Consider the following 27,574-nt stretch of genomic DNA (forward strand, 5'->3'; position numbering starts at 1 on the left):
CGGGGTCTTCTTCTAATGCTCCATTGGGGTGACCTGACACCCGAGGTCTGAACTAATCGTATTGTCTTATGATTTCACAACACAGAGATTTGTCATTAAATGGAATACGCGTTAGTTTTACCCTGAAATGATGAGTAATTTTTGGTTTTTCGTGGTATAATTCGTATGGTATTTCATATTAGTGATAAATCTATATGTCAAAGTATGAAGTAACTGGTTTTCAAGGGTTCAAATGCACATAACCACTTATCGAGTGTTATTATCATTCCTTGTTCATTTGTTTTCCAACGAAAATGGTAGTCTGCAAGTATTTTCAACAGGGTAACTGTCGATTTGGACAGTATTGCCGGTTCGAACATGTCGGAGGATTTGGTAAATTTACTTGTTATTTACCAATACATTTTTTTATATCAAATTTATAGCAATCTAATCTCTCAATGCGTTATTTCCCAGGAGGAAATGGGCAGAGTTCAGCCCATAAATCATACGGGGATAACAAAAGTAATGTGTAAGTATTTATTGCACGACCTCATTTTTAGGTTTCGCAACATTCTTCATCATTGATAGTATTTTTTTCCTTTAACAATATATTTTAGATATTTTAAGGAAATATAAAGTTTATTCTTCTCTTCCATGAAGGCTGGCAGTTGCTGAAGAAGTACTGGCAGCCGAAAGAAGCGGCCAATGGCTTCTATCGTGTTTTGGACCCTTCAAGGAACAAGGCTGTATTCCTGGTATGGAAGACGTATCCCCTGAAGAAGTTCGATGGGAAATCTATCAAGCTCAGAAAAATGGCAACGTTGAGCAGACAAAACTTCAATTTCAACAACTTTGCCAAGCAATGACAAGGAAACGAGAAGCGTTGAAGAATCCGACTCACGAAACAGCCGATATGTTAGACAAATTACAAAAATTTCAGGGAGACTCCAGCTTCTCATCGAAATCTAATTTTGTACTTTCGACTCCACAATTGAGTACTAGCTCCATTACTGGAAATTCCTTTTTTGCTCCTAAATCATTTGGCACTCCTTCGTCAGGATCTTTTAGTGAAAAGGTGAATGCCACTCCAGTTACTCAGGCATCGATTTTCAGTCATTCAAATACCAATACTACATCATTTTTCGGAGCAGCGCCCGCATTTGGAGGTAAAAATTTTGAGAAATATTTTTTTTAATCACGTTGTTTTACCTCGTAACCGATATTCTCTAATCAAGATTAGGATTTGATTTGTTTTAAACAATTGAAAAAATTATGGGCTGTTTTATCGTAGCTTTTGGCGTACCTCAAACATCAAATTCCATTTTTGGAGGTTCTACGAAGCCCATGACTTCCATGTTCGGCAACTCCCAACCTCTGGGAACATTTAGTCCAACTTCGTCGGTTGCTGCGACATCGGGAGCTGTACCTCAAGCGAGTAATCAAAATTTATTCAGTGCAAATCAACCGCAAAACAGTATTTTTGCCACGAGTCAATCAACTTCAGTTTTTGGCGGGGGAAGTCAGGGGGTAGATATGTTCGGAGGGGAGACCATTACTCAACAAACGGGAGCACCGATTTTTGGAAGTTCTTCGAACAGTATTTTCGGACAGCCGAAAAATAACATGACATTCGGTACTGCTCCAGTATTCGGGGCAAGCGGTAGTGGATTTGGAAAGACAAATGCTGCACCGGTATTTGGAGCTCCAGGAACATTCAGTAATAATCCCGCTGCCCTCGGTGTAAGTAATTTTGGGGTTGCACACAAAAATAAGTTATTATATTTTCAATTCCCCATTTTGGGAGTAGTATGACTTTTAATTAATATTTTATTATCATGATACAGTTTTTTAAATTGAATCCACAGCAGATGAACATGAGTTCTCCGTTTGGCGCGTCCCCTGGAGGAACTAATGGCTTTGCAAACGTGGCACCATCAAACCACTCTCCTTTCACCAATACCAACAATACAGTTCCATTTGGAACTAATAATAGTACTGGTGCCTCAAATTTGGCTGATAACAGCTTATTGGGAAAATTGGAAATGAAGACGCCCGGAGGTGCTGGCCATATCTTAGCAGCCAGTTCATTGGCGACCTCTCAGCCTGAATCTTCCAACGCTAGTATCCCAGCAGGTTTTGGAAACCCCATTGACCCTCCTGAAAATTTTTCCAACAGGACCAGTAATCCATTTATTTCAAGTTCAACGACCGCAACGGCTAATAATCCTTTCCTTACAAAATCTCAATTATCTAGTGATACTTTTACACAATCACCATTTTCTAGGCCGGCAAATAATGAGGTGATTGATGAGACTATTTACAGTACAGAACAAGATCTCTCCGATAATGATAAGAAAATGTTCCTTGCTGCATCATTTACCTTGGGGGAGATATCAATGAGGGCTCCCACCATTGAGTTAAGGTAGATATACCATTCATCACTAGTAAACGAAGAAATAAATAATTCAATAGTTGATTACATTCACAATCTCACAATCACTGAACATAAATTGTATAAAATATGATACGAAAGGCTACGTCATAAGTACTCTAAAGGTATTTAAATAAATATGTAAAAATATTGCAACTATTATTAATACATTTGTTTTTATTTTTATTCAAAGTACATTGTAATTAAGCCGTGCTTGTCTCGAGTAGTGAAATTACTTATGATGTGTTTTTGGTTTTGATTTTTGTCGAGAACAGTGGGCATAGCTGTGAGCTCGTAGTGAATTGAATACCTTATTATTCAACTTGACATCAAATCCACCAGTATCTCCTGTTGATATCCCCGGGGGAAATTCCAGTACTCGACAAGCATTAATTCTTGATGACATGAGCATGTCATGTTTCGTGACAATTTCTGATCCTTCTGAATTTTTTTTGTAACCACATCTTGGTATAGATGCATATTCCCTTTCGACATTCTGAAATGATAAACTGTATCTGTGACTCCATTATGTAATTATTAAATTATTTGTTCATACCACAAATCTGTCCAAGTCGGCATTTTCATCATCGACGACTTCTTTTCTGTCATCAGGACCGATCGTAGGGGATATACGGTAATTAACATACGATATGCCCACTGTCAGAAACAATCGAAAAATCCAATTAAGATGAGGTATTTGACTTTTGACAGAATGTAAATAAAAACATACCTTTGGAATGGCCATTGAATTTTTCTTCCGTTCTCTTCAACATCAAGTCGTACTCATTGTTGAATTGATTCTGGAGTAACTGAGCTATGACTGCATCACTGTCAGTCTCGTCCAGTTCGTAACATCCGCATTGATCCAGTGTATCTGTTTTGTCAACATTATTTTCATACGTCTCGAATTCCCTACCATGAAAGTAATGAAAATATCAAAACACACATGTTAATGATAATAGAGACACTTGTCCTTACTTCTCTGGTATTCGTTTAGCCATTTCTTCAGCAGTTATTTCATCGAAACTAATTGTTTTCGTGATCGGTTGAATTTTCGCCCAGGCAGAGGCCATTTGGTCTTCAACAATAAATGGACAATAATCTTCTTAATTTTGTCAAATGACGTGACGAACGTGATGATCTCGATGCACTGTTAAATTATGAACTGATTGTTACAACACTCGTGAACTTCGATGGTAAATAAATCAGGGATGTGACTAACAGCGGAAGGAAATAAAATTATTGCAATTGTTGATGAAATACTGATGGTCAATGGTGTCCTTATATATACTGCAACTAGTTGGATTTCTTTGTTTTATGGCACCCCAACTTCCAGTGTCGGAAAGTCACATGGGTACGAGACCGAGACGGTAAGGTAGGGAGTCAGGCAGAGCTGAGTAGTGGAGGGATATATTTGAATGAGGAATTAGACTGATTTATTGATGGATCTGTCTCTATTGCAGATCAGCTGGAAGATCAGCTCATGAACATTGAATGAGGTAATTATTAATTTTTCTAGAGCCCTAAATAATCGACTAGTCAATTTGCCTTCGGCTGAAGGTTAATTTGTCTGCTTATTTAATTTAGTAAATAAATATATTTTCAGAAGAGGTAATTGTTTCTCTCTGTGTAAATATTGAGGACTTTATTGATAGAAAGACAATACTCGATAAATTAATAATAAATTCCGGAGGTCAATACAACGATTACGAAGAGCTTTGTAACTGATGGAGAATCGATGATATTGCGTGTCGTCATATGAATTATTTACTTTCCCTTTAAAGCACCTGTACATCAAACTAGCACCAATTATGTCATTCTCGTCCAGCATTTCTGTCACATGCGACTGGAGAAGTGGAGACTTATAGTGCTCTCGTTTACGCGCTGGGGGATATCCTCACACACGTCAATATAATTAGTAGTCTCCTATTTACCTCTTGTGATGCTCTGAACGACACTTTTAATTAAACTACTCTAACGAATTGCTGTCAGTGGAATTATCCTTATCGTATCACAATTTCAGATACATAATATCGGAGGAATTATCATGATTTTGATGATCCACGTGCACTGCCATTTGCTGTATGTTGATAGTGGTGATGTGCCTCAGGGTAACGTATTAATAGAAAAATAAGTGAAAGGCGAAATAGGTTCGTTGGAAAATTGTCCTGAGGATGTAGCACCTATATAGCAATAGCGGGTGAAATCTCACAAGCGTTTTTGGTGTCATTTCAAGACCTCAATAGCATATGTTCATGTTGTCAATTATAAGAATCAGTGGAATCAGGACAAACGAAGGGGAAACGATATTCCCTTTTAAAAAATTCAGGGCATATATTTTTTCAAGGCTTTGCCCTATTTTTATGATGTAATAAATAAATTATATATTTTGATACCATCACTCGTTCGATCCGTAATGACACTTTTCATTTGATAAAAATTGAAGAGTTGAAATACTGATAAGAATATTTTTTATCCAACGATGTAGAATGAAAATAGAGTCGGGTGAAAAATTGAAAGTTATTAGAACATGACAATGATTAAAAAACCATTGTGACTGGGACAATTTTTGTCCGCTGAAAGTTGAAATGCGAGGGGCATTGCTGAGTTGACCTAGAAACCCAGAGCTATAGGTGTTTTAACACACCTCGCGCATAGGTGGCAAGCGGTTGTTGCAAAAAAAAAAACAAAAAAACCATTAAAAAATGGAAAGGGTGAGAAGAACGAAGTATCAATGGTCGTGTCAATAGGAGAGAGAAAGAGAAAAAAATGAAAAAATAAAACAACTCGAAATGGATCAGTCGGGAAGAAGAGAAAAGAAGACATAATCTGTATTGAAATTAATGGTGAATTGTCGTTATTAATAATGGTAATGAAAATGGTCCATAACTTGTTCGGCCCGGTCAACACCGGTGTAAGAGTGCTTGGAAATGAGAGCACGGTGCTGCGTGAAAGTAGGAAGGGGAGCTATAGCTCCAATCGACGGTCCTCTAACAGCCTCAGTCGTTCGTGAACTTCGAAGGACGATAGAGCTTGAAGAGGGTTAAATTAATTTTTACCATTGATCTTCTTCGTCTGCGAATAATAAGAAATTTTTCTGCCCAACATTTTACCTTTCGCACCCATCACCGCGAGAATTGCAAACACCGAATCCATTGCTCCTTATTTTATCCATTAGCCGATTTTTTGCACCGATAAAAATATTTTAAAAAATTCATTGAACATCGAGAAGAGTACGAAACATTTCTTTTTGAAGATAACGAGAATGCGTCGCCACATCGTCGCCACATTTGTCCTGCTGTACAGCTTTCAAGGTTCGTTTATTAAGTTATTATTTATTAATTTTATTATTGATTCTACTTTTAGTTTTAATCGATAATTAAATTAGCAATTTGAGCATTTTTATTATGAATAAGTTACTATTTTTTATTTAATTTCGTCGGATGCATTGGGAGAAATCATGTAAATTAGTACATATATGTATGACCATGAGCTAACTGTTCTGAAATTCATGACTGCCATTTTCCACAGACACTGAATATATGCACTCCAAAGGGCGTGTATAAATATTGACAATAATCAGTAGTTCTTCCGAAATTATTTATTTCTAATTACATGTGCAGACGCATAAATCACGTGATAATCCGTCAATTTTTTTATTGCCATCAATTATCGATAATTATAATGCCGCTCATTATTTAAATAACTTGCTGCTACGATATTCCAACATTTACAATTTTTGTTCCGTTAGAAAATTGATTTAGACTCAGTACGCATTTTAAATTGACTGAATAATCACAGATTGAATGTAATGAGTGAAAGAAAGAAAGGAAGAACGAATGAATGAATAAAAGAGCAAATGAATAACAATGAGAGGATGATTATTCGCTCTAAAAAGAGCTTCGAGTCCGGGTCTAAGCTCATGAGATATAAATCGTTGGAACGTGCGTCTCCAGGGTTTTACTCTGAGTTTTTATGGAGCGATTGATGAAATTTGACGGTACAAATTATTGATAAAATTGATGAAAAGAAATTAACGAGAGAAGGAATTTTTCCATTGTCCCGGAGTGTTCAGATACTTCTCAAAAAATTATCAATAGTCAAAAACGGCTCATTTCATTTTACCACTTCGCTGTCGAATAAAAGCGATTGATAATTTTAATTTGTTTCTTTTAATCAATGAAATCCATTGCTCCAATCGCCAAGTTGAAAATCATGGGTGTTCAAAAACAGACCGAGCCTTCGGAGAATCGGAGCAATTGACTTACTTCAGTGACCTGAAGACCCAGTCAGCTGTGTGATGAATTTAAATCGTTGAGTCTTATTTTTTTTCTCATTTTCCCTCTTCTTTCTCGATGGGCCCGTACACCGTCTTTATTCATAATTATGATTGCGGTGGTTGAGAGAAGTGGGTATATACATACCTTCCCATGATTAACTGATCGATGTTGAATCTTCCACTGTATATATATACACATAAACAATTATTCAAAAAACAGCTCTTAATGAGCGCACGTTGCTCTGAGCAATAAGTCCATGATCTCCATGTCCAGCCCATACGAAACCAAATATATTGGGTAAATGTAATCGATTATTTTTTTTTGGTTGACTTTTTTTTGGTAAATGGGAAGTTAATACTGGCATCCGCCCTATTTTTTCATTCCCTATAATTGTCATATTTTGAGCCCATTGCAATGACCTTTATGAGAATAAGAACGTAAGTTTAATGAGTTGGAAATCCGTATAAAATTATGGCCTTCCAGTTTACGGCTGACCCAGAAAGCATTTCTTCTATGTTCTTCCAATCATATTTTAACAGAACTTATATTTTTCCCTCTTCCCATTTTAATTTTCTCTCTGTTCTGAAGAAATTCCACAGCCAATACAGGAATGTTTAACATCCTCAACTACCAGTCTCCATTATCCCCTAAAAGCTCACCATAAACCGAAATAACTCACTTTTGACTGTTGTCCAGTCCTCAATGAAGATCCCAGACTCTCCAAAAGATTCTAAAATTTTATTTCCCCCTCGACCCGGAGCTTTTGCCCAAAAACTCGACACTGTCCTAAGTCCCCCATTTCGACTCAGCAAATGTACCTAAAAATCCCGAAAAAACTCGATAAGCTTTTCTTCCTCCTTCGAAAGCCCATGAATATTCACTCGCTATGGCAGCCACCCTTTGATGCCCCCATCATAAACGAAAAGAGAGTGCAATCTGGGTGATGCTGATGGTGGTAGCTATTCGTATTAGTCTCGTACGACTTATTGAAAGGCGGCCTTGGAAGAGAAACCAAAGGCTAACAGTGTCGTGTACCTAAAAACCCATATGAGGATACACAGAATAGCCTATATACAAATTATATTCCACTTTTTCCTATCGAGCACTCGAAGTAGGTATGGAGGTAAGGTCGAGGCTCTTTCGATCTCTGAATGTACTTGGTATACACTGCCATCACTAATACAGCCATTATCGCACACGTGGTATCCTTTCTCTTCATTTACTTGTAAATTCTTCTTACCAATGTCTGACTTAAGTGTTGTTTTCGAAACCGTCGCAGTTCCCACCAGCTTTTTCAATGAAAAAGCTCCTGCTCTTGCAGTCGTACTCTCCCTCATTTTCTCCATATTTTTATCAATATCTCCCCCCTATTCCCTCTCCCCCCTCCTCACCCTACCCCATCTTTTTCCGCATTTTCAGGCAAATGATAACTGTTAATCGAGGTACTCTGTTAGTTGTTTATCCATTGCCTGGAGTGGTAATCCATTAGGAATAAAGAAGAAACGAAGCTAGTAAATTTATAAATGTTGTTGACCTATGATGCACTGGACCGAAACCGGCGATAATGCAGTATAATGTACTTGAATATATTTCATGAGTAAATCAAATCAGCTGGAAATGAAATTCCTCCGAGTCCTTTGCACCTGCGGTGAACTCAGTATTTTTATTATTTATTTATGTGTTAATTGACGATGGGATATTTACAATCGAATGAGGAAGATTGTTTCCGATGAAACAAGGACGACAAGTCCTTTTGAAATGATATTTTATATTTATAAGGGCTTTTTGGAGTTATTCTGATGTTTTTTATAAATAAAAGACAATAATTGATGGGGAAGAGGCTGTTTTAAATGTTTATGCAGGTAAAAGGGTTCCATTGGACGCTGCAAACTGCCTGCACCTGCAGTAAATTCAGTATTTGCGATTATATGAATATAATTTATGAATATAATTTGCAGAATTAGTCGGAGGCGCTTGTCCACGGATATGTCCAATTGGTGGTGAGCCGGTGTGCGGTAGCGATGGTATTATATATGCATCACAGTGTGAAATGCGGAAGAAAATGTGCGGAAAAGGTGAGCGCATCAGATAGTCAGTTGTAAAAACAAAAAGCTGGTAACGATCATTGTAAATTAAGAGTTAAATTAACACTGATAATTGTAAGGATTATTTTTATTAATTGGTGGAAAATTGCATTCAGTAGTGACAATGGCAACTGATAAGACAGCATGCTTGAGATCGTCGGGTAGCAAGTGCGAGCACCGTTGTCCAACTGATCAGGACCCGGTGTGCGGGACTGACGGTCGCACTTATCTCAATAAATGTATGCTCAGGGTGGAAATATGCAGGGTGGGAATTGAGCTCTCACATCTTGGACCGTGCAACAATATATCAGCTCATCGAGAAAATTGTCCAGTGTCCTGTGATTTTGCTCCACTAGATGGACCGATTTGTGGAAGCGATGGAAATGTCTACAAGTCTACGTGCCAAATGAAACTGCTTACGTGCAGGTAATGGAATGAAATATTTACTAATTTTATTGTAAATGTCAAATCGTGGGCCATATTGATGGTAATTAATTTTATAGACAAGGGGTAGTCAGAACGAATAAGAAACATTGCCAGACAACGAGACATTGTCGAGAGTCATGTTGGCGAGGGGCAAAGCCAGCATGTGGTAGTGATGGTATTTTATACGCTAATACCTGCAAAATGCGAGCAAAAAATTGTGGGTAAGTTCTTGATTTATGACATTAGTCGAAGTTATCGTTCATTCGGGAATTTTTGAAATTTTCAAAATTCGGGTTTCGCCTCTGCAGTCGTTGTAAAATAAATTATTTTTGCTTTTGTTCATTAGCAAACACGTGTTCGAGGTGCCCATGTCCTTCTGCGTGACCAGAGAAAGAACATCTGGTAGTGTCCCTACCACTTGTCCACTCGATTGTAGCAATGAAAAACATGTTCAAGTGTGCGGATCTGATGGAAGTATTTACAAGAATGAGTGCGAAATGCAGATGCTCAACTGTGGGTATGTTATTAATCACAATTATGTATAACAGAATTATATTTATTTCCATATTTACGGATTAAGTACTGATTGCAGGCAATCGAGAAGAAAAATAGCTGTTGTTGATTTTGATAAGTGTCGAGCTCGGTTAATGAAATGTTCGAAACAACAGCAGAAATGCGGATCTGATGTGGATCCAGTGTGTGGAAGTGACGCTACTACTTATCCCAACCAATGCCATTTGAATGTTGCTATTTGCATGTACAGTATAATTAATTTTTACTCATATTTGAATAAAATATTACTATAACTGGGGTCTACATAGGATGATGGTATGGGGGAAAATTAAATGTTCTGTTAATTTCAGGAAGGGCATACAATTGGCTCACGTTGGCGAATGTACGCCCTTGAAAGAAGTAGAAGAATGTCCTGATGATTGCAGTGATGCCGTGGAGGAACCCATTTGCGGTAGCGATGGCAATGTTTATCGGTAAGTATAGTTTTATTATCTCGACATCGCTTTGACAGACCATTATAAATTTGTAATTTTAAATTTTATATTTTTTTATTATACTTTAAAATGATTCGTCGTCTTTGCTAGGGCTGTTATCATAATTGTTTTTTACCTCTCACTCACTCACTCTCTCCTAGATCGCAGTGTCATCTACGCCGAGATACATGTGGCCAGAGGGTAGTTTCAGTTCCAGCTCAGCATTGTCGGACAACAGCACTTTGCAATCAAATATGCAGTGGCGAGCGCGCATTTGTTTGCGGTTCAGATAATAAACTTTATCGCAATGAGTGTGAGATGAAGAGGGATAATTGTGGGTAAGGGATGAGAATATCACATATACTTGTACAATTTTTAATTTAAGGTCCGGAGTGACGGATAATCGAGTTAAAATTTTCACATCAAAACTGTGGAAAATAATATTTTATTACGTATATTGCAGGAAACATGTGTACGTGGTACCAATGAAACGATGTGTCCAAGGCTTTCTCTTTCGAGGCTGTCAAAAAATTTGTCCTACCTACTATGATCCTGTGTGTGGTACTGATGGAATGACTTATAGTAACGAATGTTTCCTCGAAATCGAAAATTGTCGCAGCACAAATCGTGTTACAAAACAGTATCATGGGGTTTGTGGCCAACCTACTGAAGAACCCAAAAATTATTTATATTGAATTAATGTAATGAAGACTGGTGAAATTCGTTCGGATCTATTGTTGATTACTACATTGACATTAAGTCCAATGAAATACTTATCATTAGCGGAAAAGACAGGAAAGTAAATTAGAAAGAGACTTTTCGAAAATTCTCTCCAATTGATACACATCATCATCGATTTTTACTATTTTAATTCGCTACAATGGACAACAATTTTTATTTATTATTATTATTATTATTACACAAGTCTTGTCCATTTTCAACGAGTTGAAAAGAAGAGGAAAGCAGACATTTGCTTTTTCTAACACGTTTGGCTTTACGTTGTGATGAATATTCATATAATTTTTTTATCATCTCATTCTTATGTCTAGTTACATATGCTCACTACGATTATGATAAAAATTTCGTACTCTCCTTTCCTTTTATCGTACTGATTACTCTCCTAATCAAATTCGTCATTATTTATTATCAAAAAATTGTAAAGACCTTATTAGTTTTACTTACGAATGTATGTGCATATTAAAAAACAATTATGTTGCTTATCTCCAAAATTTTTTTATTCCCCTCGTCATTTTCTTTCGTTTTTCTATTTCACAATTGGTAACATAAAAATATAAAGTTTGTATAAAAAATGTTTGCAATTAAGTACTAACGTGTTCTAGAATTCCTTGCCTCACAAGGGACTCACACTCAGCTCTCGGCAGTAAATGATGTGTGTTTTTTGATAGAGTAATGATCTGGCCATCTTCTAATTCTAATTTACCGTAATCCACCAAACACCTCACCTATGAATAAAGATTTTTTAAAAATATGATAATGAAGAGACAATAGAGAGAGTCAGATAATCAAGAAGAGTTCATAGGGTTACCTCGATGTAGAGAGCTTTAGGAGGGATGATACCCATTGTTAAATTTAATCCATAATTATCTCCAATGGATTTCATGTACATAGCAAGAGATTTACTATAAGCTTGGAACCATTGACTTTCCAGGGGCATCAAATTGCTGTTAATTTCAGGAGGTAAAATACTGCCAAATTCCCATCGCATTTTTCTTATTCGCTGCATTCGATTGTAAACATATGCCAAGAGACATCGCTTGTTCCGGTTCAATGCTGCATGTCTCAGCTGGACTGATGTGTAACGAGACGTTGTCGCGCTGTCTGCTAGGGTTGCATTTCTTCCAGGTATCAAGAGAAAATAATAAACAAACTGTCAACTGTATATTACTCACGTTCAGACTGGATTATATTGATAATATTAATTAATATACTCTTCAATAATTTATATGTTACTTACACATCTTCCCAATTTGCTTCATATAGAATTTGCATTTCATTCAATACTTGACGAAACACCGCCTCCTGCTCAGGGGATCATAAACAAATTATTCAATAGTCATTTTTCAATTGTTTTTTAATAGTTGAATTTCAATTGGCAAGATTCTTCCATTGTAAATTGTTGAAAACCAATAAACGTAGATATTATTAAGGAAAAAAATAAATTTGAGATATTTACAATCGGTATTTGATTTTGAGGTTAAAATAAAAGATGTGTATAATTACATTGAAGGGTTTTATCTCCTCTGAAAGGTCTAGTTCGCTAATTAATTTCAATGCTTCCCTTCCAAACATTGTAATCAAATTAATGAGGTGAAGTTCAGTTTGTTTCAGACCACACTAAATATATGCTCTTATGTTTATGAAACTAATTTCAAGGTCTTGCGGCCGTTATTTCATGGGTACGGGACACAGATGGTAAGGTAGGGAGGTGGGTTCAGCAGCGCAGGGGGAGACCCCCAGCGAACCCCAGGAAGTCGTATTGATCTTTAACTTTTTCGCGGGGAAAATTAATTGGGGGTAAAATCGAATTTAGACGTCAGGTGAAGGGTTATTTCGGCTAAAATGACGTAAGAGAAGCCTTCAGGATTAAGAATTACAGGACTGTAGAAGGACCGTCGGTAATACCCTTGTCGATAACTCGAACTACTGGAAATTTGTGTCCTTCAGTTGTGTGACCCCCATCCCCTTCTCCAGGGGAATCAAAGTATTTACCATCCGTATACATAGTACATGGTCGGTATCATACTTGTAGATGGTAAAAAAAGTAGAAAATTCCGAGTTATGTCAGCGCTTGACTTCAGTGAATTAAGAAATTTTTCAAAAATTTTTACACAATTTACAAGAAAAATTCACTATTTCCCTAATAAAATTTCCCCAGCTGGGAGGGGATATTTCTCAGAAATTTCTCTTTATGTAAAAGCACATGTGTTTGAATCGTTCAAGAGAACAATAATTTATTAAAACAAATCGTATATTATTTAAAGAAATTTTTTTTTATCTGTAAAAGGTGTAAACACATGAAGTGAAAATAAAACAACGAGAAAGTCTGTTAGAACGAACCCTCCTTTAATTTAAATAAAAGAAAATACTTATAAATAAATTGTACCAAGCAATTTGATAAATAATTAAATAAAGACCTATCACATCTACATTTCAAAAATTCCAGTTCCTCTGTTCCAATAAAATGTCATTTTTGCCTGATCCTCTATTGCCACATCCTAAATCCATAAATTATCATTCTCATTTTGAATCATGAGAATGTCCGGCCTCCTAATGCTCCAAAAAATGTTCCCTTAACTATGGGAAAGACCACAAGTGAAAGAGCCAAGAGGAAATCCTCTACCTTTTTGGAAAAAAAATGGAGCCCTAAATGTCATTCATGGTGTTCCCCCTGTCATTTGCATTGTGCTGGCCCTTGTATCGAAGCCACTCAAATTGTTGTCATGAACAATGACGTCGGCCGACATCACAAGTAAAGATTGACCACCACCATTTTGATCGAATGCCGACAAAGCAGTGCCGCCATTTTGATTTAGTGACTGCAATTGTCAACAGGCTGATTGTTGTATACAACAGGAATCATTTCGTATCCTTTGCGGGGGTTATAAGAGAAACTTCTGTTTGAAATACCTGTGTGTGGGCCCCAATGTCTGGTCCATTGACATTGGTCCGGTGTAGGAAAAATTGGGATGTGAGAGTGGAGGCTGTCGAGATGTCTAACAATTTTTTTACACAAATAATTACGTCAGAATAATTTGGACAAGTGAACTTTGTCGTAAATAACTTACGCCGAAAATGACTTGTGATGTTAATAACTAAATAATCACTTGTGTTGCGTATTTTTTTATTGTTGTATTCATCAATATATATTTATGTTGAAAAATATCCAGAATTGAATAGTAGATGTAATTCAGAAGAATTTAAACGCTCATTTCCTACGATTATTAACCGTGAAATCAATTCCCGAAAAGTGGGTTGATTACTGATAATTTCCCTAATTAAAATTTCACGGATAATAATTTATCCTCTACAAGGACAAAATCTCACCCCTTAACGTGTATTCAAATAGCAATTTTAAAAATTAAATATAGAATTAAAAACGATGGATTTCTCGGATGAATTTTGCACATTAGCATAAATACTTGTCTTTCAATTCCTGAAGAAACTCACCTTACGGGAGTTACTTACTCTTATCCTGTAATTACATCCAATTAACATAAATCTTTCTCACAATAATTTTTGTGTGCATACCCTACATAAATTGTAATTCAACAATTAATTATGTTTTACCAGAAAAAAAACAATAATATTATTATATAAAATACTGCTACTCACTAGTGAATTCATTCAACTCATCCGTCGAAATCACCGCACGAGAACAATTGATTTTCCATTCTCGAAAAAAAAAAATAAAAACACTAAAAATAAATAATAAATACCTCGAACACCTCAATCACTCGGTTTCACGCAATTGCATGTGAGGATATAGAGATTTTTACGAGCCTATATCCACCCGAGAAAGGGGCATATACCCGTGTTTTATATATTTCCAACTCTGCGTGTGCGTGAAACGTTTGAGAAAACCGTTTGTAGAATGGAGAGAAGCGGTGCAAGAGGGATGGGGCAGTGGGCTATTACCTAGATGTACGAGAGAGGTGAGAGAGGTAAGGAGTTTCAACTTCCTCTGCCTTGTGCGTTTGTGTTGCTGCGGCGCGTCAAAGAGTGCTCATTAAATGCCCCGACAATTAACCGTAGGCGACCCTCTCTAACTTCAACCCCAACCACTTCTCGGTTTTCAGCGTGAGCTATTGACCATGTCTTAAAGTCTCAATAAATGTGAAAAAATGCAGTGAAGCAAGAGCCGAGGTATGAAGATAGACTTGAAGCTATTTCCGCTGCATACCCAGGAAAACATCTCGCCTTAAACCCTTCCCTTTGGCCCCATTCTGCCCTTCGGAAATTATGTCGTAATATATTCGTCTATTTGAGTGTTTCCGTACGTCTTCGCTGAATTCGCTCGACGAATGCAGTCCCATCTCCTCATCCCTATTAAGTCAATCAACGCACCCCGTCGTGTTCCTCACATTTTCTCGTTAAACGATTAATATCCAAAATTTTCAATCCGGTACATTAATCGTTACAACTCCCTAGGCGACAGCCGCCCACTTCTCCCTCAAACAAATTGTCCCTAGTTTACAGTTAAAGTGTTTAAGCCCAGTAGGTGGGTAAACTCAGTCAACCTCCACCTCAACTAACTTGTCAAAATACGTCAATGCATGAGTAATAGTCGTCACAATACATTCAAACGAATTACCTGCAAGTGCATGCGAACTCTCTCCCTCTCCCCGTCAGTGGAAAAAAAAATGGAAAAATCCTAGTGCACCTTATAATACGGAAGAGAAAACACATTGAATGGTGAACAATTAGGTTGAAGTCTTGTACCCTGGTCCTGTGGGATGTCTGACTGCAACGCCTCCAGGTGACAATTCTCTGCCCTCCCACTCGACAGTCGCAATTTAACTTCGCTGTTAGGTTTCCCCGGGTATTGAATTGAATAGAACAGAAATGTTTAATGTCCCATGGGTATAAGTCCCAAAACATTCACTCATCTGGTCCATTCAGGGAAAATATCGCCAGTGGATGCTCGAATGCTGGTGGAATTGACTAATAAAATTTTGCGGGATAATTTTGGAGAATTTTTTCTTCCAGGTTAGATGACTGGACCTCCCAGTGATGCACTTTGGGGGCCGATTGATCATTCTGTACCAGTGGGGTTTGTCCTTTTTGTTAGGACGCTGACGGAGAAATTGGCTTGTGGAGTTTTTGGGGACCACAATGAGAATAAGATTGAGACGTTCGACATGATGAAATTCACTCTTGGGAGTTGATATGGAGGAGGTGGAGTTGATGAATGGAAATAATTTTTTTTCTGCTGGTGGGGAGTGACAAAATGATGTTGTTCATCCAGGAACAGTAGTTCTCGGACGACAAAAAACGGTTTTTACAGATCATGCGATTGGTGATCGCTCTGGTATCACCGCGGGAAAATTTTGTATTTAGAATATCGCATACAGAGGTCGGTCTAATTGAAAGATTTTTAATTGAAAGTAAAAGACGGCGGTGATTAGCGACTAAATAAAATTTATGCTGTTTCAACCAACGCTAAATTCCCGATTTGTTACGGTTCTACCTGCCGCCCGAGCTCCTCGTCATTATTGCATAATGCAAAAATTAATGATGACGAAATGAAAACAACTGACACCGAACTGTGGACATAGAAGTCCTCTGGTTCCCCTCTCTCATTCCTCAGTCCTGGTGTTCCTTTATCTGGCTCTTTCCCTTCCTGGCGAACCGTCCGCGCAGCCGTCCCACGCTCAGCCAATCAGCCCCCCATAAACTACAATCACGACACGTGATTCCAATGCTCACTCATCGCTCTCGCTGGATGAAAAACCAGGGGATCACGCCACGTGACGACAAAACATCGAAATGCCTCGTTATTTATTATCACATCTATTCATGACCGGATTTCTAGCCCATTGTGACGAGTGTTTTAACATTTTTATTTTGAGAGGTAATTGTTAATTGATAGGTTTACCGCGACGAATTCAAATATTTTTAGAATTTTTATCCTCTGGGAGATAAAATACGGAATACGATTGTCTCCGGGTGTGAAACAATAATTATAAAAATAATCACATGCGCCTGAGAAATGATTTTAACCGGAGACGTGAAAAATACTTCAGAAAAATTCCAGAGGTACACGAAGGGAAATTTTCAATGGAAATTCGAGTGTGAATACTCGGGAAAGTTGAAATTCTTCGGTTGTAAAAATTCTAATGCGGGAAAGTTCGAGTAAAATTCACATTGGGGAGGTTTTTTTATGATTGTGAAACCACACGAGAGAAAAATTCTCAAAAAATTACGCGCGTTCCGTAATCTGCCAGCCACGTAATTTTTAAACAATTTATCTCTCGGTGAATAGTGCACGTGAATCTCAGAAAAACTGTTATGAATAATTTTGAATGAATGACAGGTTTTGCGGAATAAAAAAAACCGCGAAATTATGAGAAAACTGTGATGATAAAGAAATCAAGGCGCGTGGGAGTGATTCGAGGAGGCAGTCCTTAAGGGCGGAGCAACGGATAAGTTCTCTCTACCAATAAAAATGCTCTCCCTTGTCGGCGGTCGCGTGGATCTCCTTTCGAGTTCCTTTCGACTTCTTCTGACGGCTCGGTACAAAGGAGGCGGAGTCACTTTTTAAAGGCAGTAGTGTTGTCGGCACCACTTTGCCCTTCTCTCTCTCTCTCTCTCCCCCCGGCATCACGAACAAGAGATCCAACTTAACGATTTTACTCAACAGTTGGAGTCGAGACACCGACGGTCCAACAGGTCCGCTGTCATTAAAGCTCTCAGGTGCACATCACGAGCCCATAAAAAACTAAAACTTTGGAAATTTGACTATTTTTGCATTCGTCAAGTTTGTGACAATCAGTGACTAAATATAGACTGTTTTGTGATTAAATCTGTTGGTTTTCTGGCTTTTCACGGTTAGTCGAGAAGTAGAGGCAGTGATAAATTGAGAGAGCCTCATTCATGGCTGTCAGCACTTTCAACATGGCACCTTACTTCGCTGGATATCCATTTCAAGGTAAATTCATCAGGATCCACACGAGAAAAATCCCGATTATTTAATTAATTAACGGGTATTATTTCGTTACCCGATAAACTTATCGCCCCATTGATCACACCGTCACCTCCAATTCCGTATCCGGTCTTCATGAATTCAAAAGTTAATTAACTCGTGCTGGTGATTAATGACTTAAGATTTTCAGCAGTATTTTATTTTTCGCGATATGACATTAATTCTCGGGGACTCTGTGACCCTTGTAAGGGCTCATTATGCCCCACGTCATCGATACCTCATAAAAAGTTCCCCAGAATTTTTATTTAATGCTCTGTGATGAAAAAAAAAATGATAATTTTGACAGATGAGTTTTCGAGATAATTGAGCTTTTCTCATGAATCTCCCCTTCCTGATCATGGGTTTTATACCAAGTTTTATGCATCACGACCACCCATATTATAACCGCATACCGCGGAAGCGTATCATGCATATTAACTCTCTGAAAATAATTTTCGAGCATGAATTATGTATCACACTCGATTGATTCGACCGTTAAACTCAAGAATATATTATTTTCAAATTTCCCGCGTCACTTCCAATGATTCCCCCAATTTAAAATTCCCACCTAAATGCTTATGCATTATTCTATCACTCCCTCAACCCCAGAATCAATTGTACAAAACGGTAATACACGGCTCGAATATCTCCGAAGACATGGGTGGGAGGTTTATGGTGCAGAATCGCGCGCCATCCGCTCGAGATAATCCAACTTGAAGTCGCCCCACGGTGGAGGGCTTCAATCATCGCTGCCGTCGCCCGAGGCCTATCCGATATCAGACATTAGCCGGTGCCTCTCTTACATCTCCACGTTTATTTCTACACCGTAACCTTATGTTTCAACGCCCCATGGATACCTACCACCGGTTATCGCGAAATATAATTCCATCCATCATGAGGAGATTCTATTTCCATAACATCCGTTCCATTTCCTGGGGACTTAATTGAAATAGAAAGATGTCAGAGTTGGTCTCCGTCAATTGCTATCAACCTTCGACAAGTCCAGGGTAATCCCGCTATCGCCCTTAGACACCGAGACATTCCCCAAACACTCGACGGAGGGATAAGTCAACATCTCGACTGACCACTTTGCTACTGAACCGTTGGAGAATTTAATTGCACCGCTAAGTAGTCGTCAATGTTTTTACCCTGCGGTAAAGTTTAAATAAAGTCTTCTAGGGCGACGTGGGGATTGCGAAAAATCTAATCCATCACACACCACGCGAAGACGTATTCAAAGGTAAAAAATAATTAGACATTACTTGAAATCCTTCGTTATTCAATACTTGTCATGGCTCGTGGTTTACGAGTCTCGGTGGTAATTGAATGCGATAAAGAGTCATTGTTTTCCCAATAGCCCATGCGTCCCCTGGGTTTTATCAAAAGAAGCTGACCGTCATCGTCAACATCCGACACGAGTCACTGCTCATTTTTTTTTTCTCCCTCATTTCTTCTCCAATAATATGCCTTCCCGCTTGGCTTTTGAATTTTTTCCTCTCCCTTCGATATTTTATTTTTTTTCAACTTTCTCTCTTTATCTCGCACCAGTGAAGTACCCCTGATTCATTGGAAAAAAAGAGCGAGAACCGGCAGGAGAAGTGGCTCGAGATGTATGCGTGGAGGTCTTGTACATGTTAACCCACGACGGACACCTCTTGGTATGACGTCAGTCAGGCCCGAGGGCCCGACGGGATTACAGGCGAGATCAAAAGAACGCCGACACACTACTCCGACGCGCTATGGAGCCTCTCCTTCTCTCTCTTGTGGGTAATGCCCAGCGCGCAGGCGCGGACCCGAACGACTTTAAAAACCTAATGGCGCGATTCGTGATGAGGAGTGGAAAGGGGGGGGAGAGGGGATTATTTTTTTCAATGTTAGATTAGTGTAATGATTGGTTTTAGCAAAACAAACCGATCATTTTGGGCATTAATTGGTATTTATTTTGGGCTTTCGATAGCGTGATGATTCGAAATTGAGAAATCAGGTCTGAAAGGCCCGCGAAATATTCCAGAAAATTTCACTGGCGTGGAAAGCAATATATATATGTGTATATATGTATGTATATATGAAATATGTATTAATTATATTAATTATGTACAATATTTAAAATTTAATTGTGCATTTTTCTGAATAGCTAATTACAAGTATTTTTTTTCGAGTAAAATAAGCTTGAAAAAACAAATTAAATATTACGTGTACATAATACCACAACCCGGAGGCTCTGTAAAAAAAGCCCGTTGGTTTACAACTCGTGGCAAAACCACGAAGGCCGTATAACTCGAAAAAGGATCCTATGTCCATCCCTCAAAGCCGCACATGAATAAACCCGGTGTCTCTTTCCGCACACGCGATCCGTATGTCCCTACATTAATTTTATCTTTAACCCAGACAACCCATCAAACCGCGTAATATGTCCCACGTAGGCCGGCAATTATAATTAAGTTAATTAAAGGTAACCTCGTTAATGGCACACCTTGCATGATGGTTAATTAATTTAGGAAGAAAAACCATTTGAAACACAGGAAAATCCTCAGTAAATGACGAATTACTTTGCTGCTTGTTTATTGTTTACAAATTATTTTATGGAATATTGATTTTTCGTTTTTTAATGGCCCGACAAATGTTTAGTTCGTTTATTTTGAGGTCGATTAGGGCCGGAGGATGGAGAAGGGTTTGTAAAAAATTGTGTTGATCTGCATTTAGGTCAAGGAAGGGTGAATCAGCTGGGTGGTGTTTTCATTAATGGCCGACCTCTCCCCAATCACGTGCGATCGGAAATCGTAAGGTTGGCATCAGCCGGTGTTCGTCCTTGTATGATATCGAGACAACTCAAGGTCTCTCATGGCTGTGTCTCCAAAATTTTGAACAGATTTCATGAGACTGGATCGATCAGACCGGGTGTCATTGGGGGTAGTAAACCCCGGGTTGCTACACCGGAAGTCGAGGCGAGAATCGAGAAGTTGAAGAGGGAAAATCCGAGTCTCGTTGATTGGGAGATACGAACGCAATTGATAAAGGTCTGTTGATAAAAATTTTATTGTCACTTTACCTATACTATATATACTTGTATATACTATATATACATATACTTATAATATACCATATATATTTATAATAAAATGAATGGAATAATTTCGGATTTTTTTTAATACGACAGTACAAAATTCCCCTCAAAATTTCCCGAAAATATTCCAAAACAATTGTATTAACTTGCCATTTTGGTTGTCCATCTGCCAGCAGGAGGGCCTCTGTGACAAAACGACAGTCCCTTCAGCCTCCAGCATCAACAGACTCCTCAGAGGGCCTGGAAATCCCTCGAGACCCGGAGATGATATGCGAGCAAATCACTCCATCAATGGAATTCTTGGTGAGTTCCACTTTCAATCATTAAAAATTATTCTCATTGTCTCCGAATTTCGCATGAAGGGTCATGCTTCGACCCCGGCAAATCAACAAGATTAACTTGTTTTAAACAAGAGATGAGAAAACCTTAAATTTTATGATCCGCTGTGTTGAGGCGTAAGAAATTCATAGCATTAAAGTGTCCGTCGGCATCTTTCCAAGGCACATCGAGAGTGGTTTTATTTATTGGAACACGCAGAGGTTGGAACAATTCATTTTCTCACTTCAACGATGAGGATGAAATATATTGGGCACCCTGATGCGCTCTTTATTATCCTTGTACATTTTATTCTTACACGAAGAGGAATTTTCTACAAAAATGGCGCCTCCTTCCGTTCCAGGCGCTTCAGGCAATCGAAATTGTTGATTAAATTTATCCGGAAAATTTTGAAAAAATCCGCATACTCATTATATCAATTGACAATCAACATTGTTCAAAGTCATTGCTTTTTGGGAACCTCATGATTTTATAGACACGAAATGGCTTCCCGGAAAATTCTGAATGTGGATAAAGAGTCGGTGAGATCGGCTTCTTTACTGTTTGCACAGTAGAAAAAAATATCGAGGTAAAATGGAGAAAATAGTTCAACTAGAGTATCGAGGCGCACGGGAAGTGATGCACCGCCGCGTGTGGTCGGCCGTTACCTGGGGGCCGTCTCAATACTAATCTTCGAAAGGAGCACTCGAACGGTGCGAGAGGCACAACTTTTCCACCTTTCTCCCGGTAAAAATATGATTATTCCAGTGAATTTCTCATTAAATACGATTCTCCCGCGATTTTTCATTTCATTCAATCCTTAAACACAACTGGATTTTATTGTCCACTTCCAAAACATCCAATAGCAACGATTTTTGGAGTCACAATCGCCTCCAAATTCTCATTATTTATTCCCCCTGGACTGAAGTTTTATGGGGATATGGATTCCGCAAATTTGAAATGAGCCGACACTAAGTTTACGTTTCTATGAAGCGATAAAACATCCATTATCTCACCGAATATTATTCTCTGTTTCAACAAATTGTGATGGCATCAAAGACCCCACCGACTCCACATCACAAATACCTGAGGATCTGAGCATTTCTCAGATTTATTACCGTTCATTGTGACTCGAGAATGAAAAAAAATCGGTAGCGCATTTCTGCGATTTATTGTCTGAAAAACAAAAGGAATCAAGTGTAAGAAAAAACCTAATAATCTGGAAAAGTTATAAAGAGGAAAAATTGAAGGTATGTACACGTTGATGGGTCGTTGATGGGTCGTCGCGGAAATCGTCAGGCTTCGTCGGAATCGTTTGCTGTAGCCCCCGGAGGATGCGTCGCTGAGGATTTACGAGCAAACTCAGAGGCCTTTAATCTTGGCGAAACCGCATACACCCAACTCTCAACTCAACTCTCTGATGCCCTCAAAATGGCTTTTAACGTACTTGTCTTACCTCCGCTTGTCCATCCACAACAGGTGGCTCAGGATTCATTGATTTAGACATTTATTTGAATCCTAAAGATTCGCAGCGGCATTTTTTAACTGAGGGAGCCGCGCAATGGCTTACTGAGCAAATGGAAAAAATTATTTTTTTATATACCACTTATGCACCCTTCTACCCCTACCATTAAAATATAGAATTTTTATGTTTTTATTTTTGCTGATTTCCCCTACGACAAAAAAATTTTCGATAAAAATTAGACCTCCAGGGGGTGAAGGTTCGTTTTATCCCAAAAATTAACCCCCCAAATCTAATTTCCCAACAAAAATTGCCCTTTCCTCCCGCTTTTCATCCCCTAAACGTCCAATTTTTTCCAAAATTTCATTCCCCACATTATTTTATCTCCTCACATCTCACGTTTTCCAACCGATTTTTCTAAATTTCTCTTTAAACTCGATACACCTGACTCATCCCTCTGATACTTGATAAAACATAAAGAAAAATATTTCCCCATTTTCGGAAAATCTACAACTATTTCACTCTCTGATTCTTTTTTTCGTTCCCCTGAACTCTGAATGTATTGAACCCCACGACGTTTAATGCTGCAACGAATTGAATGCGAATGACGGTGTGTACCACTCGAAAAATAGCCGCTAGGCATACGCTCATGTCAAAGAACTTAATTCCTGTCGCCTCCCCCCCTGACCCTACAGTCTCTCCTAATTTCTCCGGTGTTTTAGTTTAGTATAGGCTGAAGGTTGCCTTCAAGACCTCCGAACGGACTGTAATCACGGGTGGGATTTAATGGTAGGTTGCAGACTCGGGCGTGTGAACTGTGGGCGGTTACCAACTTCGCTTCCTATCTTTGGTATCTGACGTCTAGCACGTGCTGGATACTGAAATTCCATGCTGTATTCCCCCCTCCCCCTCTCTCTCGCGGTATTTCTTTATTACCATTCCATTTTTTGATATTAAAAAAAAACTCAATTTTTATTTGAAATGCTGTCAACGCTGTCAACTTCTGCGTGATAAACCGCAATTTTTAAAAAAAGAGGGGAAAGATAACATTGAATGTGGAGGAGAGATATTAATTTATTGCACAAAATATCAATTTTTTAATGAATTTTTCTTGGAATTTTATTGGAATTGCAGGTGGAAGTAGCGGAGATGATACAGACACGGAAAGCGAACCCGGTTACGTACTCAAACGAAAACAGAGACGAAGTAGAACAACATTTACTGGTGAACAACTGGAACAGTTGGAGGCTGCTTTCCACAGGACGCAGTATCCTGATGTCTATACGCGAGAGGAACTTGCGCAAAAGTAAGTATTTTTATTATGAGAACGTTGAGTCCATCTCAATTAGGGAACTACTGCTTTGGCCAGGGACTTCACACCGAATGTTATGGCCCAATTGGCTGTACTCGTCAAGAGTAACAGCGTAATTAATCCATAAATTAGGAGAGACTGCAATTTGCTCAAGAGGCTCGTCATTTTTTTTTTAAGGACTAAGTTAACGGAGAATCGAGTGCAAGTGTGGTTCAGTAATAGACGAGCCCGTCTGCGCAAGCAACTGAACAGCCAACACAATGCTTTCAATACAATGAGCTTGCAGTCATTTCCGACTCAGCATTATCCGACTGCGACTGAAGGTTATCAGGGATACGGACAGGCGACGGTAACGGCAACCACCGCGGGATACACTCAGCATTATAATTATGGGGATAACTACTACACTGCACAGCAGCAGTGGCCTCGAGCTACGCCTGAAAACTACGGGTAAGTGATTTTTTATGAAAAATTAGTTTATTGTTGGTGAAAAAAAAAATGTTCGAGACTTGGAATTTAAGGAGAAAAATTTTCCGTTTCGTCTGGGGGCGGGAAAATTCAGGGAAAAATTACTGGATGGAGGGGTAACATGTCAGAATATTGACATGTGTTTTACTCAAAATGTCTATTAACACCATAATTTTTATAATTAATGATAGGGGGTTTGAAGTTGAATGAAAAATAGATAGAAATTGTTGTAATATTGCAACTTATTTATTTGACGTTTTACCGCTTCGAGAGCAGTCGAGGAACTAATTACGAGTTTAATAATTAAATAGAACACCAGGAGAACAGTCATCTCCTGGTTTTTTCTAATATAAAAATTATTGTTGAACATTTTAACAGAAATATTTGAAAAATTTCTGTCTCTTCAATTTTTTTTGTTGTCCCTTCCTTCATTTTTTGCTGTGCGACACAGCAATTTTTCGGTAACTCATTCTGATCGGTTAACGAAGACCCCCGAAGACAGCCGATCATTACTAACCAAGTTTTCTAACCCGACAAAGAAACATTGCCTGACAGCGCGGTAATTTCCATCGAAATCACACCATAAAAATTATCAGAATTTTTTGGCGTGTGCCCTCTCCTCCTGCACCGAATTCCCTAGGACCCGAGGGAAACCCTCACCCAGAGCGGAAAACTTTCGGCCAAGTACAGCTGGTTTTTTTACGGGACCTCCGGTCGACCGAGAAACTGAAAAGCTGAGGCCCCCGAAAATTAGTGGAACGACCGGGAATCGAATTCCCCGATCCTCATCACACCAGTCGGTCATAGCTTTTCTAAGCTCCTCTAAGCTTTTCTATACTTTCCACTTACAATATCTTGCGCTAATATATTTTCAGGTCTTCAGACTCGTTAGAAATAACGAAATGAAAGGGAATAAACTGAAGGGCTTCAAGTTGGGTGGCGGTTCAGAATTTACAGAAAACCATTCTTTCTCCTGTTTTTTCGCCCTAGTGATCAGTATCGCTCATGTGTAGACGCGTTATGTGCCACGCCGAGAGGATGAGGCCAAGTGTGCGGCACCCGTGTGGTCCGCAATTATGTTCCTCATCTTACCGTAATGAAACGCTACTGGCTAATAATCAAGTGCAGCTCTTCCGACTTCAAATTCCTGCGATTAAATTATTTCGAGAGTATAATATATGAATTGAGAGGCAAATTTTTTCCCCATCGATTTCGATAATTTTGTCTGGGAATTTGTGTAATTTCGATTAATCCACATTTATCATTCGCTGAATTTATCGAAAAACTTTAAATGCCATTTTTTATATTTAACCTGTTGAATCACGTGAATTGTGGAACCCACTTCTGTCAAGAGATCGAGCGGAAAAAATCACATGAGTGTTTCAAAGCTTGAAGCTCGTGAATTTAAATAAAATTTCAAACAGTTATGACGTGTCTTTAAAAGCCTTTAATACGAATCAAACTGCGTCGCTTGCTACCGTGGAAAGGGCCTTCTCGTCACGGTTTAAAAATCTACTGCCAGTCGTATCGCATTGCACAAACACGTTGCGCTTTAATTAACAATAAGGGATTTCCTTAACTGTTACATTTTATTTATTCCACTTTCGTATATTATTTAAAAAACTTTATTTCAATATTTGCATACAAAACATTTAACACTTAAATTTCTGAAATTTAATTTGAATCAATCTCATTATAAATATTATTAAATAATGAGAAAATTGTTAAGCTCTTCAGCTCTTCGGCCCTTTTAAAAGTTTAATGAGAAGCATTTTAAATAATTTTCTCTCATGTTGCAGATTATTCAATAGCGCCCACTACGGAACCACAAACCTCTCCCCCTCGAACTTGAACTTGGCCCTGAGTGGAAGTGTCTCACCGACAAGCTCTACAAACATGAGTGCCTGTATGGTCCAGGGAGCAACAGGAATGGGCCATCACGTGACACCTCACAGTCCCACCGAGGCGAAAAGTGGCTATCCATACCTGGGGGCGCTTGACTCCCAAGTCTGCGGTAGAGTTCATTGAATGATCCCCGATTCCTCGGTTTTTACCCTCGACGCGTAATTGAGCTTCAATAGACGCAGTTATTTATCAATGAGTCAATTTATCGTTCAACATGGGGCGTTAGCCCATCGACAGTAGAACAGCCGTTGCGTGCCTTTCACTTTTGCATTTATTTCACAATTTCCTGAGAACGAGAGTTACTTTTTTCGTTTTTTCTGAGTAAATTTTTTTTAGCGACGAATGTTATTAGTTTCAGATAGTTTTTATACCTCTCAGTTCTTCGTGGCTGGGAGTAGCCATGCCAGGCGCTTGATTAGATGAAGCTAGTTAATTAATTGATAAGAAGGAACTGGTTCGGTGGGTAATAATGGGCAGTAAAGATGAAAAGTGTATAATTGTATTGTGAAGTGGAAAAAAATTACGGAAAACTGTGTATAGCCATTTTGTTTACTGCTTCACTGTAGTTTATGACAGATGTTAATGTAAATACTTGTAGAAAACGACTGGACGTATCGAAATTATGAATCATGTGATGTAGTAATTAATTGGCACACTGCGATTAATAAATTGTATATGATTTTTTTATTCTAAAATAATACTCGTACGGAGAACTTAAGGGTGTGTATAAATAGTTTTGTTGATGGAGAAATATACAACAATATGAAAATTAATAAATTTCGTGTTTTGCTGTTCAATATCTTCCTCTGTTTTTTTTTTGTTGAAAATTTCTCTAATGACGAAAGAGGGGCTGATGAGATGGCAGTTTCAAGAGGTGTCCTGAGGCACCACGACAACGAGCAATCAGCCTGCCGTATATCTGGCCGTTCCTGTCGCCACGCATTTGTGCTCCATTGTGTTGCCGAAGTAGGTGGTCGGGTCTCCCTCATCTTTTCAGGATTTTTCTTTTTTTTTTTCTCTTTTTCTTTCTCGTGGCCTTCGAACTAACCTGCACCCTCGACATAATTTTCTAACGAATAAAAATCGACTAAAACGTGCCGAAATTGAGTTTTTGGGATGTTTGGCCCAGGTATTGGAGAATTTACTTTCTTTTTTCTTTA

The 27,574-nt window shown here is 38.4% G+C and overlaps 5 protein-coding genes across 9 annotated transcripts; 3 read left to right on the forward strand and 2 right to left on the reverse strand.

The window, feature by feature from the left end:
- The first annotated feature begins 18 nt into the window (after positions 1–18).
- Positions 19–2,576, forward strand: LOC135169291 (nuclear pore complex protein DDB_G0274915-like). 2 transcript variants are annotated; one of them, XM_064134151.1, is made up of 5 exons: positions 19–372; positions 454–508; positions 640–1,145; positions 1,271–1,719; positions 1,848–2,576. In XM_064134151.1, the coding sequence occupies exons 1-5, from the start codon at positions 294–296 to the stop codon at positions 2,403–2,405; spliced, it is 1,647 nt and encodes a 548-aa protein (XP_063990221.1). In that variant the 5' UTR covers positions 19–293; the 3' UTR covers positions 2,406–2,576. The 2 variants fall into 2 exon arrangements, with proteins under 2 accessions (XP_063990221.1, XP_063990220.1); XM_064134150.1 differs by having other exon boundaries at positions 20–372; positions 1,845–2,576.
- Positions 2,568–3,715, reverse strand: LOC135169295 (serine/threonine-protein kinase RIO3-like). Its single transcript, XM_064134156.1, has 4 exons — positions 3,389–3,715; positions 3,141–3,322; positions 2,967–3,067; positions 2,568–2,906 (listed from the first exon to the last, which is right to left on the reverse strand). Exons 1-4 carry the CDS (start codon positions 3,481–3,483, stop codon positions 2,643–2,645), a joined length of 642 nt encoding a protein of 213 aa, XP_063990226.1. The 5' UTR covers positions 3,484–3,715; the 3' UTR covers positions 2,568–2,642.
- Positions 3,716–5,401: 1,686 nt separating this feature from the next.
- Positions 5,402–11,406, forward strand: LOC135169025 (agrin). Of its 3 annotated transcripts, none has more exons than XM_064133689.1 (9): positions 5,402–5,724; positions 8,649–8,765; positions 8,894–9,200; positions 9,278–9,421; positions 9,547–9,717; positions 9,781–9,957; positions 10,064–10,186; positions 10,348–10,524; positions 10,650–11,406. In XM_064133689.1, exons 1-9 carry the CDS (start codon positions 5,676–5,678, stop codon positions 10,879–10,881), a joined length of 1,497 nt encoding a protein of 498 aa, XP_063989759.1. In that variant the 5' UTR covers positions 5,402–5,675; the 3' UTR covers positions 10,882–11,406. The 3 variants fall into 3 exon arrangements, with proteins under 3 accessions (XP_063989759.1, XP_063989758.1, XP_063989760.1); XM_064133688.1 differs by having other exon boundaries at positions 5,404–5,724; positions 8,891–9,200; XM_064133690.1 differs by having other exon boundaries at positions 5,404–5,724; positions 8,891–9,200; positions 9,793–9,957.
- On the reverse strand, positions 11,395–12,601 carry LOC135169026 (DNA replication complex GINS protein PSF1-like). Its single transcript, XM_064133691.1, has 4 exons — positions 12,428–12,601; positions 12,162–12,226; positions 11,733–12,042; positions 11,395–11,649 (listed from the first exon to the last, which is right to left on the reverse strand). The coding sequence occupies exons 1-4, from the start codon at positions 12,494–12,496 to the stop codon at positions 11,506–11,508; spliced, it is 588 nt and encodes a 195-aa protein (XP_063989761.1). The 5' UTR covers positions 12,497–12,601; the 3' UTR covers positions 11,395–11,505.
- A 4,994-nt stretch (positions 12,602–17,595) lies between these two features.
- Positions 17,596–27,213, forward strand: LOC135169385 (protein gooseberry). 2 transcript variants are annotated; one of them, XM_064134334.1, is made up of 6 exons: positions 17,596–17,855; positions 20,592–20,905; positions 21,126–21,255; positions 23,864–24,035; positions 24,219–24,491; positions 26,309–27,213. In XM_064134334.1, exons 1-6 carry the CDS (start codon positions 17,801–17,803, stop codon positions 26,535–26,537), a joined length of 1,173 nt encoding a protein of 390 aa, XP_063990404.1. In that variant the 5' UTR covers positions 17,596–17,800; the 3' UTR covers positions 26,538–27,213. The 2 variants fall into 2 exon arrangements, with proteins under 2 accessions (XP_063990404.1, XP_063990405.1); XM_064134335.1 differs by having other exon boundaries at positions 21,129–21,255.
- Positions 27,214–27,574: the final 361 nt, after the last annotated feature.

Source organism: Diachasmimorpha longicaudata, chromosome 14 (genome assembly GCF_034640455.1).
Source record: "Diachasmimorpha longicaudata isolate KC_UGA_2023 chromosome 14, iyDiaLong2, whole genome shotgun sequence".
Classification (NCBI taxonomy): domain Eukaryota; kingdom Metazoa; phylum Arthropoda; class Insecta; order Hymenoptera; family Braconidae; genus Diachasmimorpha; species Diachasmimorpha longicaudata.

Bases quoted from the DNA above. Each gene is read 5' to 3' on its own strand.
- LOC135169291 (XM_064134150.1), top strand. From the start codon at position 294: ATGGTAGTCTGCAAGTATTTTCAACAGGGTAACTGTCGATTTGGACAG. The intron at 373-453 runs GTAAATTTACTT...GTTATTTCCCAG, and splicing joins CGAACATGTCGGAGGATTTG to GAGGAAATGGGCAGAGTTCA. The intron at 509-639 runs GTAAGTATTTAT...TCTTCCATGAAG, and splicing joins GGGGATAACAAAAGTAATGT to GCTGGCAGTTGCTGAAGAAG.
- LOC135169295 (XM_064134156.1), bottom strand. From the start codon at position 3,483: ATGGCCTCTGCCTGGGCGAAAATTCAACCGATCACGAAAACAATTAGT. The intron at 3,323-3,388 runs GTAAGGACAAGT...CTTTCATGGTAG, and splicing joins GCTAAACGAATACCAGAGAA to GGAATTCGAGACGTATGAAA. The intron at 2,907-2,966 runs GTATGAACAAAT...TTATCATTTCAG, and splicing joins CCGACTTGGACAGATTTGTG to AATGTCGAAAGGGAATATGC.
- LOC135169025 (XM_064133688.1), top strand. From the start codon at position 5,676: ATGCGTCGCCACATCGTCGCCACATTTGTCCTGCTGTACAGCTTTCAA. The intron at 9,201-9,277 runs GTAATGGAATGA...TTAATTTTATAG, and splicing joins ATGAAACTGCTTACGTGCAG to ACAAGGGGTAGTCAGAACGA. The intron at 10,187-10,347 runs GTAAGTATAGTT...ACTCTCTCCTAG, and splicing joins AGCGATGGCAATGTTTATCG to ATCGCAGTGTCATCTACGCC.
- LOC135169026 (XM_064133691.1), bottom strand. From the start codon at position 12,496: ATGTTTGGAAGGGAAGCATTGAAATTAATTAGCGAACTAGACCTTTCA. The intron at 12,227-12,427 runs GTAATTATACAC...TCCCCTGAGCAG, and splicing joins AGGAGATAAAACCCTTCAAT to GAGGCGGTGTTTCGTCAAGT. The intron at 11,650-11,732 runs GTAACCCTATGA...CTTTATTCATAG, and splicing joins CTAAAGCTCTCTACATCGAG to GTGAGGTGTTTGGTGGATTA.
- LOC135169385 (XM_064134334.1), top strand. From the start codon at position 17,801: ATGGCTGTCAGCACTTTCAACATGGCACCTTACTTCGCTGGATATCCA. The intron at 24,036-24,218 runs GTAAGTATTTTT...TTTTTTTTTAAG, and splicing joins CGAGAGGAACTTGCGCAAAA to GACTAAGTTAACGGAGAATC. The intron at 24,492-26,308 runs GTAAGTGATTTT...CTCATGTTGCAG, and splicing joins GCTACGCCTGAAAACTACGG to ATTATTCAATAGCGCCCACT.